Here is a 22,598-nt window from a genome sequence, read left to right as displayed (position 1 = left end):
CCTTACAAGGTTCCCTACAGTATGCTTCCGCTGGTCTCACGCGCCGAGGCGTTGGAAAAATGAATCTGCAATTGGTCGACGAAGCCATGGCCGCACACTAACTAAATTGAATGGAGCTTCAATGTTACGCGCAGCAGGGTAGCGTGTGTTCATTGAGATGGCATTGTCATTATAAGGTTAGTGTTGAGCAAACACTGTATGGATACGCCTACCATCTTGACTCTGTAACTCAGCACCAGGCCCGCTTCTCCTAACGTCGTAAAAAAGAGGCATGGTGTACCTCCCCAGAATGCATCTCTTGATGGGAGAATTGCCCAGGTTGTACTAGTTGGCCGGCGAGGTAGGGGCATCACTGCAACGGTAGCTCCATGAATACGAAATACCTACTAGTAGGTAGAGATGCACGAGATACGGTTGTTTACATTGGGTCCGCTGGAGAAGGACAGCCGGCCTGGATGTAAAGGCAGAAGAAAACATGCAAATCCCGACAGCCGCGTTTCCTTGTGGTGATCAAAGTTACTACTACTAGCCTTAGGTACATGTAGGCAGCTCTACCGCGGTGGTGCCTGTAACCGCGCCTAGTTCCGGAGAGGAGTCGGATTCAGTGGACAAGGGCAGAGGAATGAAAGGGCTGGTGCATGCTGAGAGTTTGCCGGGATGTGGATTGAGAGATGGATTTACTTGGCGCTTGAGGGGATCGCCTGGCCCTGACTGCTACTAAAATGCTGTAGCGCAAAACACATCGATCTTCACCAGCCGGATGTAGTTTTTCACTTGAATCGTGAATACAGGTACCTAGTTTAACCATGATCTATGTAAGGCTATTTGCCATGAAAGGTAAGAATTTTTTTCATTATAAAGTGCATTGCCATATGTCTCGTGATACCCACACATGTCGTTATCAACTCGCCATTGATCCCATAAACTGAGTGCAGCGCATTTGACCACACAGAATGCCTGCCCTGAATGCTATACAGAGAGACCCCACTTGCCCGCTTCACGCCGTTTTGACGACTTTTTCTTTTGGTTGGCAAAACTGCAAGTCAACCAACCCATGAGGTTTCTAAAATGCATGCTCACTCTTGATATTTTTCAAAATTGACCTGAGGTGTCTCTCGCAGCTCGTTTAGCAACATCTCAGGTTTCAATGTGAATCCAGCTGCGATCGGGTGACATGTTAGCGGGACTCTGATTACGAGCACTGCTACGCTGCGAGCTTTCCTCGGTCCACCTGTTCAATTGAAGGCTACCGACAAGATGCCCGTCTGATGCGGGCAGTGATTCTCGCCGCAAAACAAGTACCGTGGTGAGAACCCTTGTGACCTACGCCGGTGGATCAGAATGAGACGATATCGGTAGGTATGGACAAGCTGCTACAGAGATTTCGGCCTTGCCAATTTCGGCGAATGCTGCCGCTGTGCCGTTGTATGTGACATCGTGAGAATCCGTGCATGAGCATGTCACGTACTGGCGTTTCTACAATATTCTTCAGAGTGCGCTGTTTGATTTGCAGATTCTTCCAGTTGCGCGACCAGTGAGTGGTCGTCTACTTCTCAATATGCAGAAAATTTCGTCAAAGAGGAAATCGAAAACTGCCCTGGTCAACTCCTATCTCCGTCACCCACCCAGCACATCAGTTTCACAAGTCGCTCAGGGCTCTGTGTGGCATCATTAATCATTCGTTATTCGGTTGTCCGAGATAATGCAATTTTCTTCTTTTTGTTCATTGCCTATCGACCGGTGTTTATGACCAAAGATCGAGCGTCGACGTTTATTTTTCGCCAGCTCGCAGTGTATGCACGCAAACAATGTCCCCCATACACCAGACCGAAAAGCAAAGCCGAATCCTTCACCATTGTACCAAAGAAAACGCCTTAAACCTCAGCAATCTCCCTCAATCGTCGCAGAGTTGATCGCATAGCGGCGGCAGCGGGGGTGCTACAGCAAGGTTAGTATTCACTTTTCGAATGTTGATTGCAATCTTTCGTAAGATCTCGTTGATCTCCGCGGTGGTAGTATATAGACGTACGCAACAGTGTAGGCACCGCCAGCAATGGTTCGCTTGCAGGAGCGGCAGTTCCAGATACCGGTGGACTTTCTTCGGACGGTAACCTTACCGCAGAAAGTGCAGGTGTACTTGGCGTGCTGGGTGATTTCCATCTTCTTCACCTGCTTTCGCAGGGAGGCACCGTAACTATAGCCAGTTGCATTAGTTTCCAGTTCGTCTTAGGTTTGCTTTGTGTGGTCCGTAAAAGTTGTCGTCGAGCATTTCGCGGGATATCGTTGGAGGTTGCCATAGATAGAATCTCTACATCCGACATCTCTTCTCCAAGGACCATGAATAGTAGTCGTGCAGAATAATTGGTGACTCGTTTCGTCGAGGCTCGAAATCGATATATCGGGTTGGGGACAAGGCTGATGGGTATCTTTCAAAGACTCACCGGGTACCATATTTACCGCTGCAGACAACCACGTTAGCAAAGATTCATTTGATCAGTCTGAAACATTGAAAAGAGTATACGTACGTCACGCCGACCTTCTTGGTGCGCTTGGTCATCTTGACGGATTTCTGTGAGGATGGCGAAGTTTGAGTGCTTGACTTCGGTTGCAAGCTTCGCTCACGAAAATGTGCTAGAAACCTGGAGTTGTGATTTTTTTAGGGCACGCACGTGAGGGATGGCCAAGCGAAGTCCCACTGTTCTTTTTTCTCTCAAAGCGCACTATCGATAACAACTGACGACAGTCACGTGAATGCTACGCCATCGCCTTTTCGCGTGCGCTTGTCCGTGGCCTTTTTGCATGCTTGGATTGGGTGATAAATGCGGGTTGGCTATTACTCAGGACTCCATCGTCATGGGCCATCCGCAAGCGGTTGTGCCGGCTGAACAGAGGTCGAGGCATCATTGGCTTGCATGTGTCGAGCCTCCCTATTCTAGAACTGCCTTAGGTAAAAGTGAAACATTAGAAGAATATATGAAATTGAACAAGCACAATTTTATTGATCTGCATTGAAGAGTCTGCTTGACTTTTATCCTTCCCGATTGGTGCTTGTGCAGAGTGACAACATCAAGCAAGCCAAGTGACGATATTCCGCATCGCTCTCCCACTATTTGCGATACTGATCTTTCCCTTCACTTCTGCAGAATTTTAACATTCCTTTATCATGTCTTTTAAAGAGCATAATCGTCTGTACGACCTGGTCGTCTTTGGGGCTACTGGTATGTGAGCCCAGAACTGCCATGATATTTGAAGAGTAGCGATGGCTCACATACAGCTTAGGGTATACCGGCCGTGTAGTAGCTGAGTACATTACGGCCAACTTCCCGATTGATACGAAATGGGCTGTTGCGGGTCGCTCCGTGTTAAAGCTCCAGGCAATCGTCGACAATTGCAAATCGGTGCATTCAGATAGAAGCCCACCAGGTCAGTTATGGCCACCTCTGGAATCCTCCCAAACACGACATGTCGCCAGGAGACAGAAGCACTAATACGATCAAAATACAGAAATTGAAATCGTCAATGTGGATAACAATGAAGAGATGAGTGCGTTGGCGAAGAAGACGTTTGTCATGATTACAACTGTCGGCCCATACAGCCAATATGGGGAGCAAGCGGTCAAGGCATGCGTGGAGGCCGGCACGCACTACCTTGATGCAACTGGTGAAGCACCCTGGGTCTATAAGATGATCAAGAAATATGAATCGGCTGCGAAAGAGAGCGGCGCGATTCTCATCCCTCAGATGGGCCTTGAGTCTGCGCCTCCAGACCTCTGTACCTGGTCTTTGGCCAAAACGCTTCGCAAAGAACTAGATGCCCAGACCAAAGACGTCGTCCTTTCGCTTCACGTTTTACGGTAAGTCAAACTACATTTACCCGATAGTGGCGTAAGACACTGAAATCTTGCTTGTTCAGAGCGGCACCATCTGGCGGCACCATCTCTACTGTTCTCAGTGTATTCGACAATCTTACTCTGACTGAACTGCTGGAGTCTGGAAAGCCTTTTGCTCATTCTCCCGTACCTCACCCAGCCGAGCCAAAAAGACGTGAAACCTCCATTTGGCAAAAGATCCTTGGTATTCACAATGTCCCTAACCTTGGAACTCTGACCACGGGCTTGACTGGTACTACCGACCAGGGAGTAATAGAACGCTCGTGGGGGCTTTTATCGCAAATTCCCAGCCGGAAAGACCAGTTTTACGGGCCAAACTTTCATTGGGAAGAATACAGCAAGCCTCGCAACTGGCTTGAGGGGATATTAACCCATTGGCTGCTCACAATCGCAGTTCTATTCCTAGCAATAGCGCCTGTCAGAGCAATAGCTAGAAGATTTGCTCCTGAACCAGGCACAGGCCCTTCCGAGGAAGATATGGATAAGGAAGAGGTTGAGTGGCGTGGCATAGCAAATCCTGATACGAAGTCGCCTGTCACCAAGCAAGCCTTTGTTCGAGCTTGGTATCATGGTAGCATGTACAAGTGTAAGTGTGAAATGACCAAAAATTCCCTCTAGACTGAAGATATGAAAATTCGGGTCCTGACTCTTAGACATGCAGTGACGGCAATGCTTTGCAGCGAAGGCGCACGTATACTTTTGGAGGACGATCTCGAGTTAGGTGGGGGCTTCTATACCCCATGTTGTCTTGGGCAGCGCATCATCGATCGGTCTCATGAGGGGGGCTTGAAGATTGAGACGCGAATCCAAGACAAGTGAGTCTGAGCAGCTTACTGTACTCTATGTTTATGTGCCTGTAGTTGGCTGAATCAATTTTGCCGACCTAGGCTTTTGAACGCTTGAAGTCTCTTCATGAAGATGCTCATAAATACCTACCAGGTAGGTATATAGCCGCAGCGTGTCCGAAGATGGTATTTATGAAGAGCAGCCCAGTGACAGTGACATGTGGTCTTGAGACGGGAGAGAGTTCATGGACTTAAGAATTGTCTCATGATAATACTACTTGTTATATACAAACCATCAGTGCAAGTCAGAGAAGCTACATTGCATTCGAAATTGAAATCACGGCTTGTATGTTTAGATAGAAAACCAAGGCTGTATCAACAGAACCATAACAACCATAGCCACTAGCACCGCACCTATCAATCATGCCAAAACTCAACTCTTGCGCCATAACATGTAGTAAAGTATCTCATGTTGGGTACCTAAAATTAATAGGTCCAGTTTAGTTAAGAAGTGTTTGCAGAGCACTTCTTGATTCTAGACCTAATCCTTTTAATAGTGTGTGCTGTACTCGGATATGGCAATATATCTACTTCATCCCCATGGACGATGGTGTTTCCACGCTGCAGCTACTAATCCGGCTAAAGTACCGTCTGCACACGAAGCTCTAGTGGGGCCGAGCACCCCCCTAAGTGCCCCAATTCTAGAGGATGCGGCAGACAAAATTAGCGCTCCATAGTGGACAGTGGACCCAGACCGCTATCGACGAATCTGGGCAGGAAAATTGGGCAGGACTCCGTCATCGAGCAGCAGGTGCTGGCTGGCAGCCTCAAATCTTTCTGCCCACGCAAACCTCATCATAGCATCTACGGTGTGCTTGTTGGCCAATCGCTCTCAATGCCGTCATCGGCCTTAGCACATGAGCGTTATTCACATTTATGAGCAGATCAACACATCTTATTCTCTTATCACTTACAAAACGCGATACTCTGGACCGACTTCGCTAAGCCGCTGCAGCCCTTACTTGTGACCCAAGTCGCTCGCTATCAGCTTCTTGCATTCAAAATGGAGTCTCCTGGTGCCACGAACATAGATGCTGGCGAGACTACGCCTCTGCTGCCCGGCTCCGAAACTCCCCGACCGAAGCCCGTACGAACAGTCACCTTCAGCGCCAATCCCGTCAGCCGAACCATCGAGCCAGAATCTCATCGCCTTCCAAGGAGTCATGCTTCACACAATGTGAATCTGCAGGGCGGCAGCAGCATCGTCGCCGGCCCGCCAATGCTGGCGGCGCTGAATAGCAAACTGCGCCGGCGAAACAGCCACGGACCCGGCCCTGCGATTGCTTCTGTACAGGGGCTACCCAAGATTGGCCCGCAGAGAAGCACGAAAAAGACGGAAAAGCTCAAGCTGCTGCCAAATCCCGACTTTGGCGACGAGGGCGAAGATGAGGAAAGTGGAAGAGACGTCTATTCTCAATACACGCGAATCAAAGACCCAACGGCGCGAAGAGATGCTGCGCGGCTTGGCAAGGCCGATCGAGACCGACTACCGCGTGTCACGGCGTACTGCACAGCCAATCGCTATGAGATGGACCAACTCATGAGATTCCTCAAAGGGCGAGGAAAAACTCGCGGCGCAAACCCGAAGCTTATTGACGAGTGTATATACACGCCGTACATGTACGGAAAAGGTCGACACAGCAATGATCTTGCCTCGCCAACCCTGGAAAGACGGCACTCCACGGGAGGCGAACTGGTAGACGGCGAGACTGGGCAGGAGGATTATAGGCCTAGGCATCACGAACAAGAGGATTCCGGCTACGGAGAAGCCTTGATGGTTGACGATCGCCGAGGGGCGGCGGGCGAGCTTCCCAGCGAAGAGCTGCTTGGCCCTACCATGCAAGAAGACTTGCCCATAAAGGATACGGTGCCTGACTTTGACATTCAAGTCCATACGCCAGAAATTTTCCTGTTTGACTACGGTGTCGTGGTAATATGGGGCATGACGGAGATTCAAGAGGCCAAGCTTTTGAAGGACATTTCCAAATTTGAACTCGAGAAGCTGGCCCCAGATGATGTTGAGACGGAGCATTTTAACTTTTACTACACAAGGGAGTACCAAGCGCGAATTTACAATGACTTTATCACGCTGAGAGACAAGAACAACTACATGACCAAGCTTGCCATCTCTCACGCATTGGCACAGAGCGTCAAGGTAAGACGAGTCTGTCAAAGAAGATGGTATAACGAAAATGAGGAGAAATCAGCATGCTAATTGATTCCATAACAGACATCACTCTTCGAGGAACTCATCGCATCCACCATTGATACCTGCAAAGATATTCCTACTCAGATCGCCCTGACTGGTAAAATAGCTCTGAACCGGAAACAAATCAACATGCAGATTGGAGAACTCTTCATCTTGAGGATTAACATTCATCTCAACGGATCCGTGCTGGACACTCCCGAGCTGTTCTGGGTAGAGCCCCAGCTAGAACCGGTCTACCAAGCAGTCCGGAGCTATCTGGAGATGGATCAGCGAGTTGGTCTGGTGACGGAGCGGCTGGATGTCATTGCCGACTTGCTGGCTGTTCTTAAAGACCAATTGACCCACGGCCACGGCGAAATGCTCGAATGGATAGGTATGACTACAAATCCTCCTTCTTCTTATTTCAAATTATTGTTATGAATACAGTAACGCTAACTGGTTCTGTCTAGTAATCATCCTGATTGCCATGGAGATCTTGGTAGCTGCGATAAACATTGTCGTGGATTTATATGCTGGGGAAGCGTGATTGGAATTGTTTACTGCCTTTCTTTTTTTTTCTTTTTTTTTTATCCTTGGGTAGCACTGGATTCGGAGCTCTGTGGGGAACTTTAATGTGATGCTTGGGATGGATATTTGATTGCACGGAGTACAGCGGAAAGGCCAGACAAAGATCAGGCGGCGTTGATATTCCGGGGAAAGCGAACTTTAGTATCGTTATAATGCAAATAAGACAATTACTTGGGATTAGTATTCTTCATCTGGATATAGCTCATGCCGTTAGTTTTGACAGGTATATGTTCTTGTTATAGTTCAAAACGAATTGGTTTTTAGTAGGTCATTTAATATACATGCATCCAAAGTTCCAGATTATAGACGCACCCCATTAATTACAGTGCCATTTAACGAGGAAAAAAAAAAGGAAAGAAAGAAAACAGAAAAGCCAAAAAAACAAAGAAACCCCTCTTTATCTTGTACCAAAAACGCCCCTCAACGCATGTCTCCGGCCCCTTCATCCTGTAAGCTCGCGTGATTGCCTCTTATCTATTCGTTTACTCGTCGCCATCTTTGTCTTGAGTCTCCTGGTCCTCAGTATCGTAGTTGCTCATCTCTACATCTTCGTCGTGAGCCCGAGACTTCTCTGTCTCTGGTTCGGCCTTGATGCTCTTCTTGGGAGTATCGTCATCAGCATCAGCATCAGCCTCGGCCTCAGCTTCCGCTTCAGCTTCGACATCTGCGTCAACATCTGCGTCGGCCTCGGCCTCTGCTTCGGCCTCTGCTTCAGCTTCAGCTTCAGCTTCCGCTTCCGCTTCCGCTTCCGCTTCCGCTTCCGCTTCCGCTTCAGCCTCAGCCTCAGCCTCAGCAGCGGTCTTTTCTTCTTCCTCCTCCCGAGCCTTCTTCAGTTCATCGAATTTGGTTTGATATTCCTCCTTTTCGGCCTCTGGCAGTTCCTCCCAGGCACGAGTAAGCTCCTCCTCGATATTGACATCGGCGTCATCCTTGTTCTTAGCCTCGAGTGCGGGCCGAGTCTCTTCGCAGTAGAGCTCAAAAGGATCTTTGTATTCCGCAGAGGCCTTGGACACGCCATTGGTACGAGAACCCTTGGCCGACTCGGAAGTCGGGGACGCGGGGTCCTTTGCAGCGCCCTGCTTCGCGTCGGCATCTGCTGGCGCGTTGGATTTTCGGTGGCCTTTCTTAATGCGCAGCGGCTTATCCTTGGGCTTTCGGGGGTTAGCATTCGCCTCAACTGGGATATCGAATGTGGTTGCCTATTTAGTTGCACTCAAATATCAACACTGAAAAAAGGCGTTTGGCGGGGGACGAAAGCCAAATAAAAAAGGGGAGGAGTCTCAAAAGCGCAGTGCCGTTGAAGGAGATGGGAAGGATAGGAAGAGAGAAAAGTCGCAACCAGAAAAGTAACATGAGAAAGACGTGAAGTGAATTTTGCTCGAGGAGACATACCGTGGGAGGAGGGCTGGGGCTGCCCTCGGAATCTTCGACGTTGGTGCTGGTGCGCTTGGCTAATTGTTCCAGCAGAAACGCCCGTTCTATCCTCAGCTTCTCGACTTGGCGTTTTATGCGGGCGAGTCGTAGTCTGGCCGCGTCGTTGGCCTCCTCGACCTCGTTTGTGCGATTCTTCAGCTGGAGACACTTCCGTCGGTAGGCTTCCTCAACGGATGGCGGCAGCGGAGAGGGCACGCTGGCTGGCTCAATGTTAGCCTCGGCAACCAATTTTCTTTTGGCGGGCATCGTGGTTGTGGTGTTTTTTTTTTTAGCGCAAGTCGTCACAAGAAGAGCGAAGAGCGCTGATGGACAATGGCGTTGCCGAAGATGCGAAGTTGCAGCGAGGCGCGGGATAGAGCCGAGAAGAAGGCAATTGACGATGCTCTCGGAAGTTTCGCAGGAGACGCGGCGCAGCAGTCGATGGGGCGTGCAATGCGGCCGAGAAGGAAGAAATTGTGCGTTGTTGAAGGGAGGACGTAGAGACAAGCAAGAAAAAAAAAGGCTTAGAACTCACAAGGCTGGGGCGCCATGATGATAAGTCGAGGTACGTCTAATCCAAGGTTAAGTGCGATGCGCCGTGCGGATGGGCATACGCTCTAATGTACAGTGTACCTCTGGCTTGGTCACGACAGCCGGTCTGTGGAATGTAGGCAGTACAGCGCAGCGGGCTGGAGGGCCAAACAAGACAAGATAATTTGAGGATGCGCTCCACAAGGCGCGAACAACGCGTGCAACTTAATGGGACGGTACGGAAGAGCGCCGCAATTGGGGCTTTTGCAAGTGGCGAGAGAAGTAAGAAGCAAAAGCAAACAAAGAGCAAAGGGATAAAGAAAGCAATTAGCAATGAATAAACAGAAAAGCGATGGAAAATAGCAATTCTATGAGCCGTGATGACTGCAGCCGCACATTAGATTATATACTTCGTCTAAGCATGTCTTCTAGTGATGGACGTGTGTGTAAGAAGAAGAAAAAGGTGTATCAAGTAAGACGATTGCGCTGGCATGGTACTTTGAGCAAACGGGTGACTTTTTGGGGGCGGTGCGAGGCTGCAGCTGGACAGGACAGGCAATGGAAGCTAAGCTGAGGCAGGGCTACAGCGCATCAGCAGCAGGCCTTGATCAGCATCAGATGGGCCTTAGCAGCATCAACTTGCATGGACTTCTTGACTGGAGTTTACGCGTGGGAATATCAAGCTGTATGATGTAGTTCTCCTTTTACAAGTAGATTATTCAACGCCTGGAGTGTTCGCAACCAACTCAGGAACCTCCTATCTGTACCTGTCAACCTGAGCACCAGCTACAGTATCTGTAATCAGCTTCCCAATGTTGTACTGAGACTGAAGCTGCTACTTAGAGTATCTCCTCCAACAATGTAACATCTAACCTATCGAAGCTGTCTCTATGTCCGTATTTACACACAGTCTATTAGTAAGATTACAGCTATAGCATTCTTTCTTCCGCCTTCTATCGAAGCCGGCAGCAATTCATCCAAACATCTAGCTGGGTACTCCATATAAAACCCCCCTATTCGACTCGCATGGAGGGGCAGCGCAGCGGAACAACACCCTTTCCTTAGCGGCCATGATTGGCTAAGCACCACAAAAACTGCCCCCAGGCTACCAGCAAACTACCCCCAAGATTTTCCCAAGGAGCTGTCCAAAGGGAACATCGCCAACTCCCCATAACTTGCGTGACTGGGCGGGTGCACGAAACAACTCTGGCAAAATCCTCTGATTCGGCCACATTTTACCCATCATGTCTCTCAACATCCCCAACGCGCCCAACGCGGGCCTCTTCAAGCAGGGCTACAACAAGTAAGTGCCAACCCCGCCATCACCGGCCGTTGAAGCCTGAAGCCTGGACTCTGGCTGACAAGACAATTCGTGTGCCTGTAGCTACGATTCAGAAGATGGCGCCGTTCTCCGAAATATCGATGCCTGCCGAACCATCGCCTCGACCGTCCAGACGTCGCTGGGCCCCTACGGCCGCAACAAGGTCGTCATCAACCACCTGCAGAAGATGATCCTCACCTCCGACGCCGCCACCATCCTCCGCGAGCTCGACGTTGTGCACCCCGCCGCCAAGCTCCTCGTCATGGCTTCTCAGCAGCAGGAGGCCGAGATGGGCGATGCCACCAACCTGGTCATTGTGCTGGCCGGCGAGCTGTTGAAGAAGGCAGAGGACCTGCTACGCATGGGTCTCAAGACCTCCGATATTGTCATCGGCTACGAGAAGGCCCAGAAGATTGCCTTGGAGGCTCTGGATGAGCTCTCAGTGGACAAGATTGAGAACATCCAAGACCAGGCTGAGCTGAGCAAGGCCCTGCGGACTGTCATTGCCAGCAAGCAAAACGGAAACGAAGACTTTCTATCAGGCCTGGTGGCCGAGGCCGTCTTGGCCGTTCTGCCCAAGAACCCCGCCAACTTCAACGTCGACAACATCCGAGTCGTCAAGATCATGGGTGGCAGCTTGGATCAGAGCAGGGTCGTCAAGGGCATGGTCTTCCCCAAGGAGCCCGATGGGTCGATCAAGAAGGCCAGCCGTGCCAAGGTTGGCGTCTTCACCTGCCCCATTGACACAAGCCAGACAGAGACCAAGGGCACCGTGCTGTTACACAACGCAAAGGAGATGATGGACTTCACCAAGGGCGAGGAGGCACAGCTAGAAACCGCAATCAAGGAGCTCCACGATTCTGGCCTGCGAGTGGTCGTGTGCGGTGACCGAGTCGGCGACCTGGCCATGCACTACCTGAACCGCTATGGAATTCTCTGCATCCGAATCCTCAGCAAGTTTGAGCTGCGACGAGTCTGCCGTGTCGTCGGCGCCACACCGCTTGCTCGACTGGGCGCCCCCATGCCCGACGAGATGGGCAGCATCGATGTTGTCGAGACGATCGAGATTGGCGGTGACCGCGTTACAGTGTTCAGACAAGAAGATGAAGTCACCCGCACTGCTACCATTGTCCTCCGTGGCGCTACCCAGAACCACCTCGACGACATTGAGCGAGCTGTTGACGATGGTGTCAACGTTGTCAAGGCTATCAGCAAGGACAACAGACTGGTTCCCGGAGCGGGAGCTACGGAGATTCAGCTGAGCGCAAGGATACAGGCACAGGGCGAGAAGACACCAGGTCTGAGCCAGTACGCCATCAAGAAGTATGGCGAGGCCTTTGAGGTCATTCCCCGTACCCTGGCCGAGAGCTGCGGTCTTGATGCTACGGAGGTTCTCAGCACACTGTACGCTGCCCACCACAAGAGCGAGAGCGGCGATGCTGGTGTTGATGTGGATAATGAAGAGGGCAACGGAGTGCTCAACGCCACCAAGGAGGGTATCGTCGATTTGTTGGCCTCCAAGAACTGGGCCATTAGACTCGCTACCGAGGCTGCCCGCACCGTCCTGTCAGTCGACCAGATTATCGTGGCGAGACAGGCTGGCGGGCCGAAGCCTCCTGGCCCCAACCCTGTAAGTTTCTAAACCTCCCTTCCATGAACATTTACAACAATACTAACACCTCTTACAGAACTGGGATGAGGACTAAAGGAGTCGAAGTTTGTTAAAGGGCATAAAAGAGGATGGCGGAGGGGCATATAAAAGCATAGATAATCCCGGATCATTTTGAGGCAGGCTATGTGTAATATGATATAACGGACAAAAAGAAACAAAAATAGAATCTAATCTGGATCTCGGCGCAGTACTGCCGGCGTGAAAGAGAATCTTAGCAATGCGAGCCGCACGTGCAGCCTTATCTTGCCGATCTGGTGGCTGATAAATTCAAATCTGCCAGTGTTGCTGCCAACCTGTATAACTCCGCCGCGATGCGGACAATGTTCGCAGGCAGTTATGGATCTGGCGTTTAGACTAGGCCAAAACCCGCGCGGATACGCGGAATTACCAGGCCTCTCTAACAAAGCCACCAATCAGAGCACACAGCGCCGCACTGATTCAACGCCCCTGGCAGCTGTTAGCGAAGAAGGATTTCCTTTTCCCACAAGGCTACAACTTATCTTCGCCTTCGCCTCTTTTTGGTCGCTTTCATCCCGCGCGCTTGTGAGAAGCGGGAAAAGGGCTGAAAGTCGCTGAAAAGTGGATAACCTCGACTCGAGCGAATCAGAGGCAACAACGCCAGGATCCTTTTTTCCTTCTTTCCATACATGGCAGTCTTTCTCTTTTAGCTTAGACGGCAGTTGAGGTTGGCTTTGAACCCTTCTTTTTGCGTTTCCCTTTTTTCGATGTAATACTACATTGAGCATGTCCGTTTAGTAATTTGTGTGTTACGTATTGCGTATTCCTATCTCGTCCCTGGCTTTGCAACCCTTCAGCGAAGCGCTCTCATCCACAATTAGGAGCCTCATCCAGCTTTGCGGAGTTTTGTTTTCACGAACGAACAAAAGACAATGAGTATTTTATTTTAGAGAATGACGGAATTATGGTTTGAAATGCCAATTTGAAATGAAATCCATGGAAAAAAGAGATTGTAAATCATCAATGGAGATGTATTTGCCGTGATTTTGTATAAGTGACAGCCCCCTTTTCACACATGTATATATCACAACTGCCCACCCCCCAAGGAAAGAGGAGAAGAAGACTAACAAAGCACAATACCATCAAAAACACTCTCATCTCTCCAACCAAAACCCAAAACCCACCAAACAAAGAACAAATTCTTCAAAATGGCCTCCAAAATCGCCATCATCATCACCAGCACCCGCACCCCCCGCGTCGGCCCTCACATCGCCACGTTCGTCCACAACATCCTCAAATCCCACCCTTCCGCCTCCTCATCAACTTTCTCCATCGTGGACGTCGACACCTTCAAGCTGCCCGTCTTCGACGAGCCCGTCGTGCCCGCAAACGTCCCCGCCCGAGGCTCCTTCATCCACGACCACTCCAAGAAGTGGTCCGCCGAGATCGCCTCCCACGACGCCTACGTCCTCATCGCGCCCGAGTACAACTACGGCGTCGCCGGCAGCACGAAGAACGCCATCGACTACCTCAAGAACGAGTGGGACGGCAAGCCCGCCGCCATTGTCACCTACGGCATCCAGGGCGGCAAGACTGCCTCTGAGCAGATCAAAGGCACACTTGAGGGCATGGGCCTTCGCGTCTCGGCCACCAGACCTCAGCTTGCCTTTGTTGGAGGACTTGGCCCTGATACCTTTGCTGCTGTGGGCGAGGGAAAGCTGGGAGATGCTTCTAAGACGGAGTGGGAGGAGAAGCACAGTGAGGAGATCCTCCAGTCTTACAAGGAGATTCTGGATGCCCTTGCCAACCCGGTCGAGAAGAAGGAGTAAAAGTCCAGATTTGCTTCGCATGTATATACCTTTAGAATACGATGGTTAGAATTATCGTTGCAGGATATCAGAATTGATTGATAAATCTTCATCACTGACAGACTTTCAATAAAAGGGGAAAATGAGGAGTAAACAAGTGAGAGGGCGAAATGCTTACCCCTTTCCCGCCTACTCGTTCGTCTTTCCCATTCAAATTATCCCTCGACAAGTAGAGCAGCTATGAAACACAGTCAATCAAGTAAATAAACAAGCACATAAAATTCGACAAAGACAAATGAACAATCAAACTAATTTGATTGCAAATCGAATTGATCAGATGTAGATTCGGCGTGCAAGCACCAAAAATAGTTAAAATCTGTGACTAGAATCCATCTTCCATCCATTCCGGTGTTTCCTCGTGATACCATACAAATAGAAAAAAGATATGTTATACATAAGGCGTGTTTGTAATGCACAACTTGCTATCCGCCAAGTGTTCCCGAAGACTTTATACCCTCCCCCATTATTCCATCCAAATCGTTCCGAATAAGAGAAGAAAGAAGAAGAAGAATGATAATAAAACACACAAATCTAAATCCACTTGCTTCATATAACAAGCAATGCGCTGAAGTTTATTTTTTTTCTCCCCCAAAGGATATTGCTCAGCGTGATGACTGGCAAATCGCAAGCGCCACCATCTGGCATCGCAAAGCTGAGTAAAGACAAGAAAATAAAAGGGGGCCAGAGAAAATGGGGATGGTAGATGAAAAAAAAAAAAGGAGCAAAGGACAAGCACGAAATCAACATCTCTTGTTACAAAAGTAGAGAGAGTGAGAGCATGTCTTGAGAGGGTATACTTTTGCGGAGATGAATTGGAGTGTTGTAGATTCCCAGTTTTTCATGGTGATATCACCAAGTAAGTCGATAGATACAATATCTTGTGCAAGAAAATGTCATGAATACGTCGAAATGCTCGAAGGGAAACTCCGAATCAGGCTTCAGGGGGCAAAAAAGAATCCATGAGGTCGTCGTAAAGCTTGTGAAAGAATAAAAAAAAAAGCAGGAAATAAATGTACCCTAAACGCCATGGCCATGCTGATAAACGAAACGTGCGAGATTGACATTCGTTTATGACCAGAGATAGTTGATTGAATCATGCTTCCTCTGTGATCCCACCCTCACCGCCTCCCTCTTCCCGCCATTCTCGACTGCGCTCTGCAAGGCGCTTGATACCGCTGATACGGCCCGCCCACAGACTTTCGATAGGGCTGCGGTTGGTAAACGCGCGCTGTGAGCTTATGACGCCAATAGCTTGGAGGACTGCTTTGCGGCTATCGCGGCCGAATACAGCAGGGTGATTGATCCATTCCAGGCTGCTCTCCAGCTCAGCATCAAGGGCACTGACTGTCGTCGCATCGATGCCAACACCAAGCGCCAGTCCGTCTGCGGATCGAGAGCGTCCAAGCTGGGGAGGAGGGCCAAGCTGTGTAGCGGGCATTCCATTCCCAGAGGATGACGTTGCCGAAGTTGGCGATGGGCTGCGCTTCCGATCTGGCGTTCCGGACGCCGGAGACCCATCGAGGCCCGGGTGCGGTGTCGAGGGTAGGGATTTGCTTGGAGGCGGCACAGGAGGCAGGCCACCCTTGCCAAGGCCCTTGAGGATGGAGCGGGTCTCGTTCAAGAGTGTATGGGCACGGTCGTGTTGGCCTCGGCTGACGAGCGTCAGTGCACGCGTGAGCATGTCTGAAGTGAGCAATTCCATTCGCCTCTGAACCACGCTGGGGTGGGGAGGAATAGGTGGCGCATTCTGCCATCGGCTCTTCTGGCTATGGGTCGGTGGCAGCATAGTAATGGCCAACAGAGACGGTCGGGGCATTGGAGCAGTGGTGCCGTCTCTCAAGATGTCGCCCCAAGTGAGATCAGCTTGGATAAGTGGGACTTCTTCGACCGAAAGAGTTCGCTCGGTGTCGCTGTCCATTGGACCGCCCAGGGCTTCCAATCCTGAAACGATGTTGTCCCAAGGATCCGGAGGGAGCTGCTCCTGAGAAGACGTATCGGGGAGGATGACCAGTTGCACCAGAATATCGCGCTTGTCGCCGAAGCGAAGGTCGCCAAGAGATGCCTCGGCATCTCGCCCCGTTGCTCGCTTGGTTATTTGCAGAGCGCCACTGATCTTGTGGAATTTGGCTGGTGACCCCTCTGGGAGCTTGAGCTTGAGCTTGACATTCTGATGGGACAGGGTCTGCATGCTACCCAAGCAACCAGCCAAGCACTCTCGCAGCATCATCCAGTCCTTAACATAGGTATAAGATGCCTTGGTCCTTGTCGAGAGTTCGATCATGGTGTCAGGCTTGTGGGTCATGCCCAAGCCAAAAGAATGAATGGTGATCCTATAAAGTGTTTCTGGTTAGGATAATCTGCTTTGACAATAGGGATAGAACTCAACTTACTTTGCGGCTTCTGCTCTTGAAACAACAAAGTCGACAGAGTCAGCGTCAGAGGTCGACGCATCGCTGATGAGCAAAATAGTGGCAATCGGGTTGTTGTGTTTGCGCTGCATTAGAAGGTCCATGGCGACATTAGCGCCCTCAACCACGTCGGCGCGGTGGCTCTTCTGCCCAACGGGTTTGATCGCAGACAACACATTGGACCAACCAGGCCATGCCTTTGTGGTCATACCGACAAGAGGCACGCCGCCACCGCCGGAGCCAAATGTGACCAGACCCATGCGGTCCCTTTCGCCGAGTGTGCTAACCATGAATCTCAGAGCGTCACGGACGAGGTTGATCTTAACACCTTGCATCGACGAAGAAATAGGGACAACTACAACAACGTCGATCGGGACGTGAACAGTGCTGGGAAGGCGAGCAGCCTTGGTTGGTACGTTGGTATAGTCGGTTTGTGCTGTCGTGGCGGACTTGTGGCCCCACGAAGAGGCAATGGAGGAAACACGCTGTTGGCCAGCCCGGCCCCAGTCTCCATCCTCATCCGTTTCAGACATCTCGCCGCGGTCCATATCAGGGCTTCGAAGGGAAGGAGGAGGAAAGTCGACGGCGTGCAAGTCCAGCAAAGCTTGGTTCCACAATTTGAGCTGGTTTCGGTTGTCAAATCTCAGATGGAACTGGGGCAGTTCGGCCACAGATAGATTCAAAGTTAGAATATTCTCATCGATAGCTCCAGTCTCCGTTACATCGTTGAGGTGTTTCTTGATCAAGATGGATCCCTTGAGTGTGCAGCGGGTCGCTGGCTTTCGTTGAGCACCATTGTCGTCCCACTGGGGTGGGAGCTTCTTTTCCTTGACACAAATGAGCATCTCGGAGAAGAGGTAGCATTCCAATTCTTGCCAGGACACCTTGTCTTTGCCTACTCGTAGCGTGCCGCAGAGCCTCAATTGTCCGAATCGGTCGAACTCTAGGCCATGCCAGTTATCAACACGGCTGCGTAGAGTCTCCGTCATTTCCTCCAAAACATCGGCGGACTCATAAGGATAGAAGCGCGTGGCGTTTGATGTCGGTGTCGGAGAGGGCGACACTGCGCGAGGAGGGGCAGTTTCCGCAATACTTGAGTTGACACCCACTTGTGATTGCACCGGTGAGCCGATATCCTCGGGGTCTGGTCGCCAATTGTTGTCCGGAACTTCAACCGTAACAAGGCACGTGAGCGTCTGCTGTTGGCGAGATCTGTTAATCGTGGGGAACTCGGAGCGAATGGTAACAATCGGGGGCGGAATAGGATTTCTCGTTGCTGGGCGGGGGCTGCTGGGCGTCGTTTCCATTGCTTGGACATCATATTCGTGGCGCCATTGAGAGCCGCTCTGCGCTGTCTCTGGGTAGCCATTGGATGAAGCCATACCGGTGCTATCATTGCGAGTATGCCTTGTAGACCCATAACGATCTGAGCCGGCGTCTCTACCATCGCGATGACTTCCCTTTCCAATACTCGAGCTGGACACTATCGGCCGCCTCTGGGCGCTATCAACACTAGGCGGTCTCGCTGCCTGGTTCTCCCAGGCTGGCACCGGTGTGACAGTCTCAGCCCTTGACTCAGTGCCGGCAGTACGAACCATGTTGCTGATTTTGTCTACATTTGAATTAGCGGCATGATTCTGCGATTCTGTGCGTCTAGATGACGAACTGATGTCCAGGACATTGCCGCCTCGGCTGGAGTCAAGATGCAGCGGGGCATCACAGGCTGGGCAATATTGTGCCTCCATTTCACGGATGAACTCATAGAAGCAGGCTTCGTGGGAGACATGGGAGCAGGAGAATTGCAGGATACGCTCGCCACGCAGGGTGTGCTCAAGTGGCTCCTCGCAAACCGCACATTCGCTTCCAACGAATGTCCTGTCCCGCCGCATGCGGCTTCGATCCGCGTTGCTGGACATGACGTTGTTGTCGATGCCCCCTACTCTTCTAGATGTAGCGGTGCTAGTAGTGGCGTTGCTTGCAGACCGCCCTCGTTGGAGAGAGGCGGTGCTGCGTGCTGCTGGAGAATTGTTGAAAGATTGGCCTGGACGGGGTTACGATTAGTGACTTTTTTTGCGATATATTAGATGGCATAAGCAGCCATCGTCAAGGGGAGGCAAGGGGAGAGACAAAGAGGGGGGGCTAAGGGGACGAATCGCGGCGCATATGCTATGTAAGGGGGGGCGTATATGAAGCCGGCGTGAGAGATGAGAAGCGTACCCTCAAGATGGAACGGAGCATCCGTCGTTGCACTGCTCCCAGGCCTAAACCGAGAGCTGACCGATCTTGTTGACCGCGGACTGGCGATGATGCCCAGGTCTCCCAGAGCGTGTGACAGGTCTGAGTTCTTCCTCCGCAGGCCGTCGAAGGGCTGGTTCTTGTGTTTTCGGCTGAACATTGGAGAGCCACTGGGGTGGGTCACCGGCTAGAATCAATAATCGAAGTCTAAGAGCTGCGCTTGTCTGCTTTTGCCTGACTGCTCTTGCGTGTTTCAGCAAGTGCCTCTTTAATCTTAATCGGTGCGTAGAGAATGTCGCAAGTTACTGAGCATCTGACTAGTGGACTTTTTGGATCGACGTAAGGTTGGGCGTGGCGTTTCAAGAGCGCCGCGGCGAAAAGGCAAATGTAAGAGAGAAGGCAAGAAATGCTAAAGGAACGACAAACACCGGAGGTGGGGAACAGACGAGCGTTTGTATGCAGAACAGGTGCGGCAGACGCAACGCAGGGTGAAGAAACAAGGAGAACAAAACGAAAGGCGCTCCGTCAGGTAAAGAGTAAAGTAGTAAAGTCGTAGTCGTAGTTGCGTAGCAGCACTACTAGCAGCAGTGATGGGACGTGGGATTGGAAAAGGAAAAAAGCAGCTGCGTTTCTAGCTCCTGGTTCGACAATGGCTGGCTCTTAGACTGCAGAGAGCGGGGACCGCGTGCGCATGATGCTTGATGGCTGCAAGCCACCCAGACGATAGCGGTGCCTAGATCGGGACGCTGGCGATTATAGCACGGGGTGAGATGAGACAGAGCTCGAGCTACCGGTCTCTGGAGGCAGCGCCGCTGACGGGCTGAAGGAATGGACGAGCGCGGCGCAAAAAGGAACGAGAGAAAAGAGTGAGGGTTGAGGCGAGAGGGGGAGCCAGGTAGCAGAAGAGAAAGAAGGGAAAAGTGAAGAAGATCCGAGAAAAAAGAGATTGAGGGCCTGTCCGTGGAAAACGGTACTTCGCAGCTACATATCTGGCATGCCATCCGGTACCAGGGAAAAGGGGGGCTTGACAATTTGCCTTCTAGCGTTCCTAGCCTGGGTACCCAGTTATCCGCTCTGCAGTCTTTTTCATCCTCTTACAACCCCGGGCACATGCTGCAGCTGATGCTGGTTCCTGCGTTACAGACCTGGTCAAATGGCCTATCACGATTATGCTAATGCTACACGCATGCAGGAAGAACTTGCACGGATCACTGTGCTTGGTGCAGTGTGATATCAGCGGCCAAGTGGTTGATGCTGAGCTGCAGCTGTACTCCCAGCCCAGCGGCTCTTCCAGAAATGGCGATGGGCCAGGAACCTGGTAGCGGTCGATAGCCTGCAGAAGTAGCCTGCAGGTACCGCCGTATTTTGTTGGTTGACCGTCGACATTTGGCAACGACGGAGTTTTGTTAGCAGCATGCACCTGCCTGCTTCACCAACAACATGCATCCCATTGGACGCATGTACGAATGCCTTTGGCTCTCTCTATTTCTTTTCTCTTTCTAATTTCTTATTTCTTCAATGCCATCCCGTGCCGGGAGGGCTCCATAGACCCTTTCAGTCCGATATACCTGCATGCTATTACAGAGCCCAGGTTGCTGCAGATCCCGGGCCTGCACGGTCCGAGCGAGATTAAACGTACTTGTGCCTCCACACGACAGCAACGGAGGAGAGAACTGTCAGATGCCGTATCGTGCAAGGTGACAGCAGAATTGCGACCGATAGCCAGAGTAAGAGCAGGTCCAAGCAGAGAGCACAGGCATCCGATTCCGCACTGCAAGCACACAGATGGGCACGAGCACAGACAGGTAAAGGCACAGTCATGCTAACAATATCGTCACGCAGTCGCCGAATCGCAAAGGCCGCCGATTGGGATGGATGGATGGAGGGATGGAATGGCCTGATTGCTTTGCATGACGGAGACTGGCCGATGCGACGACGACGAATGCAAAAGAACTGGCATCCCATCCTGGACTCTGACCAAGACCTCTGACCCAGACTCTGACCCAGACATCGCATGGCCATGCTGCTCGCCTTGGCCGCCGGGTGCCTGGCTTGTCCTCCGCCGCTGAAATCCCTACCTGAGTATTCATGCGAGCCCCTGTCATCGTATCCCGAACTGGACATGGTCTGCATGGTGGTGGGGAGAGCGCCGTTTGTTCCCAATTCTAAAAGGCACATTTCATCAGGGCATGCCCGGCTTGACGCTAACCTTCTGCTGGTCTTAGTCTTTTCGTCCGCCATCAACGCTAATTTCATGCACGTCTGCAGATTTGTGGTGTTAATCATTTCCAAATACCTACTGTGCCGCCGTGCAGCACTTGGCCTCGCCCATCATTAAAGCTTTAATTTCCAGACGCCTAATGGGAACAGCACCGACCAGATACAGGATGAACATGGGATCCGTGCGTTGGGTATCCTCGCTTGCAAGACTTGACATATGTACTCGGACTTTCAGAAACAGTTCAAGGCACCAAAAACCAAGATGGGTTGAAAACTGCGTTCCAAGTACTTTGTCCAAACATGCATGAGTATGGAGCAGGTTCCTCATTGTAACGTGCGCCATTATGGGGGCTCTCTGATAATGCTGCGCAAAACCAAGTCTGTGAATTGGTACCCATCCTGGTCGGTGGGTTCCGTAGTCGCTTTTCTCTAAGACGATGGAGGAAGAGCACTATGATGCAAGCACCAATAAGATCTCGCCTGAAGAGTCCCAGGCAAGTTTGTTCGGAAGCGATGAATGCATGTCACAGAGTCCGGGGCCGCTTTGTGCCGCGCAAAGAAAGCATCTCAGCCGTATGACCAAGTGCCGCACTATCCAAGGTCTATGCTTTCTGTTTACCAAATTTTCTTCGCGCATAGCGAGACCACAATGGCCGAAGAAATGATCCTACGCTTACCTACTTGTCGTCCGCATGGGCTCGCCCGAAGCCTCACGGAATGGCTTCCGGCATGTGAGTTAGTGCTGGTAGCTTCAAACTTGCGTCTCAAGCCAACTATCCTAGCCTCGCGTGGCGAACGGTGGATATGGCCAGTTTTGTCGGCCTATGAGAGCGCAAAGAGGAGCGGGCAACTTGTCTTTGCTTATAAAATAGCACTGGAGACAAACGCCTTTCCAGATTCTGCATTCACCATTGCGGAGCAGCCGCAGAAACGGCCCGCGGTTCGAACCCTTTGCCATGATCCTCCTGCTGCCAATTGACCTGGAGGTGGCAATAAACGGGAGCTTACCATTCAAATGAACAGCATTCTACCTTCATAGTCCAAATCTAATTATGTACCACAGAGCACTGGCACAGTCGCTTGTGAATAGTATCGCCAAGCGCTAAATACCAATCACACAGACGCGCGGGAGCACACAGACGACCAGCCATTCGCTTTTAGCCAGAAGACGGGGATACATGATATTTACCCCAATCCTTCCGATCCCAGCCTTCGGGCAAACTCCTGCTTCTGGTGCTACTCACATACAGGTAAGATCGAGCCAGTGGGATCCAGAGATTTCGTGCTGCATGTCTTACATACCCAAATCTCTACTTGCGCTTGGAACTATCTGCGTCTTTTTCTCACCCAATCTGCTAGCATACGCTTGTATCCAGATAAGGCTGCTACGCAGTAGTCCGCCGATTCGCTAGTTGCAATGCGACTTCCACCGGTCGAATTGCACAGAAGGCGCCGAGTCATG

The 22,598-nt window shown here is 51.1% G+C and overlaps 7 protein-coding genes across 7 annotated transcripts; 4 read left to right on the top strand and 3 right to left on the bottom strand.

Annotated features, from left to right (window-relative positions):
• Positions 1-1,874: 1,874 nt before the first annotated feature.
• TGAM01_v203137 (hypothetical protein) lies at positions 1,875-2,557 on the bottom strand (the record flags this gene model as incomplete). The annotated part of the gene is made up of 4 exons (XM_018802496.1): positions 1,875-1,938; positions 2,030-2,194; positions 2,442-2,459; positions 2,526-2,557. 4 exons carry the CDS (start codon positions 2,555-2,557, stop codon positions 1,875-1,877), a joined length of 279 nt encoding a protein of 92 aa, XP_018664414.1.
• Positions 2,558-3,163: 606 nt separating this feature from the next.
• Positions 3,164-4,507, top strand: TGAM01_v203136 (hypothetical protein; the record flags this gene model as incomplete). The annotated part of the gene is made up of 4 exons (XM_024549146.1): positions 3,164-3,218; positions 3,280-3,423; positions 3,505-3,853; positions 3,913-4,507. 4 exons carry the CDS (start codon positions 3,164-3,166, stop codon positions 4,505-4,507), a joined length of 1,143 nt encoding a protein of 380 aa, XP_024406124.1.
• Positions 4,508-5,737: 1,230 nt separating this feature from the next.
• TGAM01_v203135 (hypothetical protein) lies at positions 5,738-7,469 on the top strand (the record flags this gene model as incomplete). Its single annotated transcript, XM_018802494.1, has 3 exons — positions 5,738-6,889; positions 6,965-7,316; positions 7,393-7,469. The coding sequence occupies 3 exons, from the start codon at positions 5,738-5,740 to the stop codon at positions 7,467-7,469; spliced, it is 1,581 nt and encodes a 526-aa protein (XP_018664412.1).
• Positions 7,470-7,992: 523 nt separating this feature from the next.
• TGAM01_v203134 (hypothetical protein) lies at positions 7,993-9,190 on the bottom strand (the record flags this gene model as incomplete). Its single annotated transcript, XM_024549145.1, has 3 exons — positions 7,993-8,057; positions 8,535-8,709; positions 8,903-9,190. 3 exons carry the CDS (start codon positions 9,188-9,190, stop codon positions 7,993-7,995), a joined length of 528 nt encoding a protein of 175 aa, XP_024406123.1.
• A 1,508-nt stretch (positions 9,191-10,698) lies between these two features.
• TGAM01_v203133 (T-complex protein 1 subunit theta) lies at positions 10,699-12,481 on the top strand (the record flags this gene model as incomplete). The annotated part of the gene is made up of 3 exons (XM_018802492.1): positions 10,699-10,757; positions 10,839-12,405; positions 12,464-12,481. The coding sequence occupies 3 exons, from the start codon at positions 10,699-10,701 to the stop codon at positions 12,479-12,481; spliced, it is 1,644 nt and encodes a 547-aa protein (XP_018664410.1).
• Positions 12,482-13,613: 1,132 nt separating this feature from the next.
• Positions 13,614-14,234, top strand: TGAM01_v203132 (NADPH-dependent FMN reductase; the record flags this gene model as incomplete). The annotated part of the gene is made up of 1 exon (XM_018802491.1): positions 13,614-14,234. One exon carries the CDS (start codon positions 13,614-13,616, stop codon positions 14,232-14,234), a length of 621 nt encoding a protein of 206 aa, XP_018664409.1.
• Positions 14,235-15,366: 1,132 nt separating this feature from the next.
• Positions 15,367-19,076, bottom strand: TGAM01_v203131 (hypothetical protein; the record flags this gene model as incomplete). The annotated part of the gene is made up of 3 exons (XM_024549144.1): positions 15,367-16,603; positions 16,664-18,722; positions 18,899-19,076. 3 exons carry the CDS (start codon positions 19,074-19,076, stop codon positions 15,367-15,369), a joined length of 3,474 nt encoding a protein of 1,157 aa, XP_024406122.1.
• Between the last annotated feature and the right edge of the window lie 3,522 nt (positions 19,077-22,598).

This window comes from Trichoderma gamsii (genome assembly GCF_001481775.2).
Source record: "Trichoderma gamsii strain T6085 chromosome Unknown Scaffold_8.2, whole genome shotgun sequence".
NCBI lineage: Eukaryota > Fungi > Ascomycota > Sordariomycetes > Hypocreales > Hypocreaceae > Trichoderma > Trichoderma gamsii.
The sequence above is the reverse complement of the archived record's forward strand: the minus strand, read 5'-3'. Positions and strand labels throughout refer to the sequence as shown.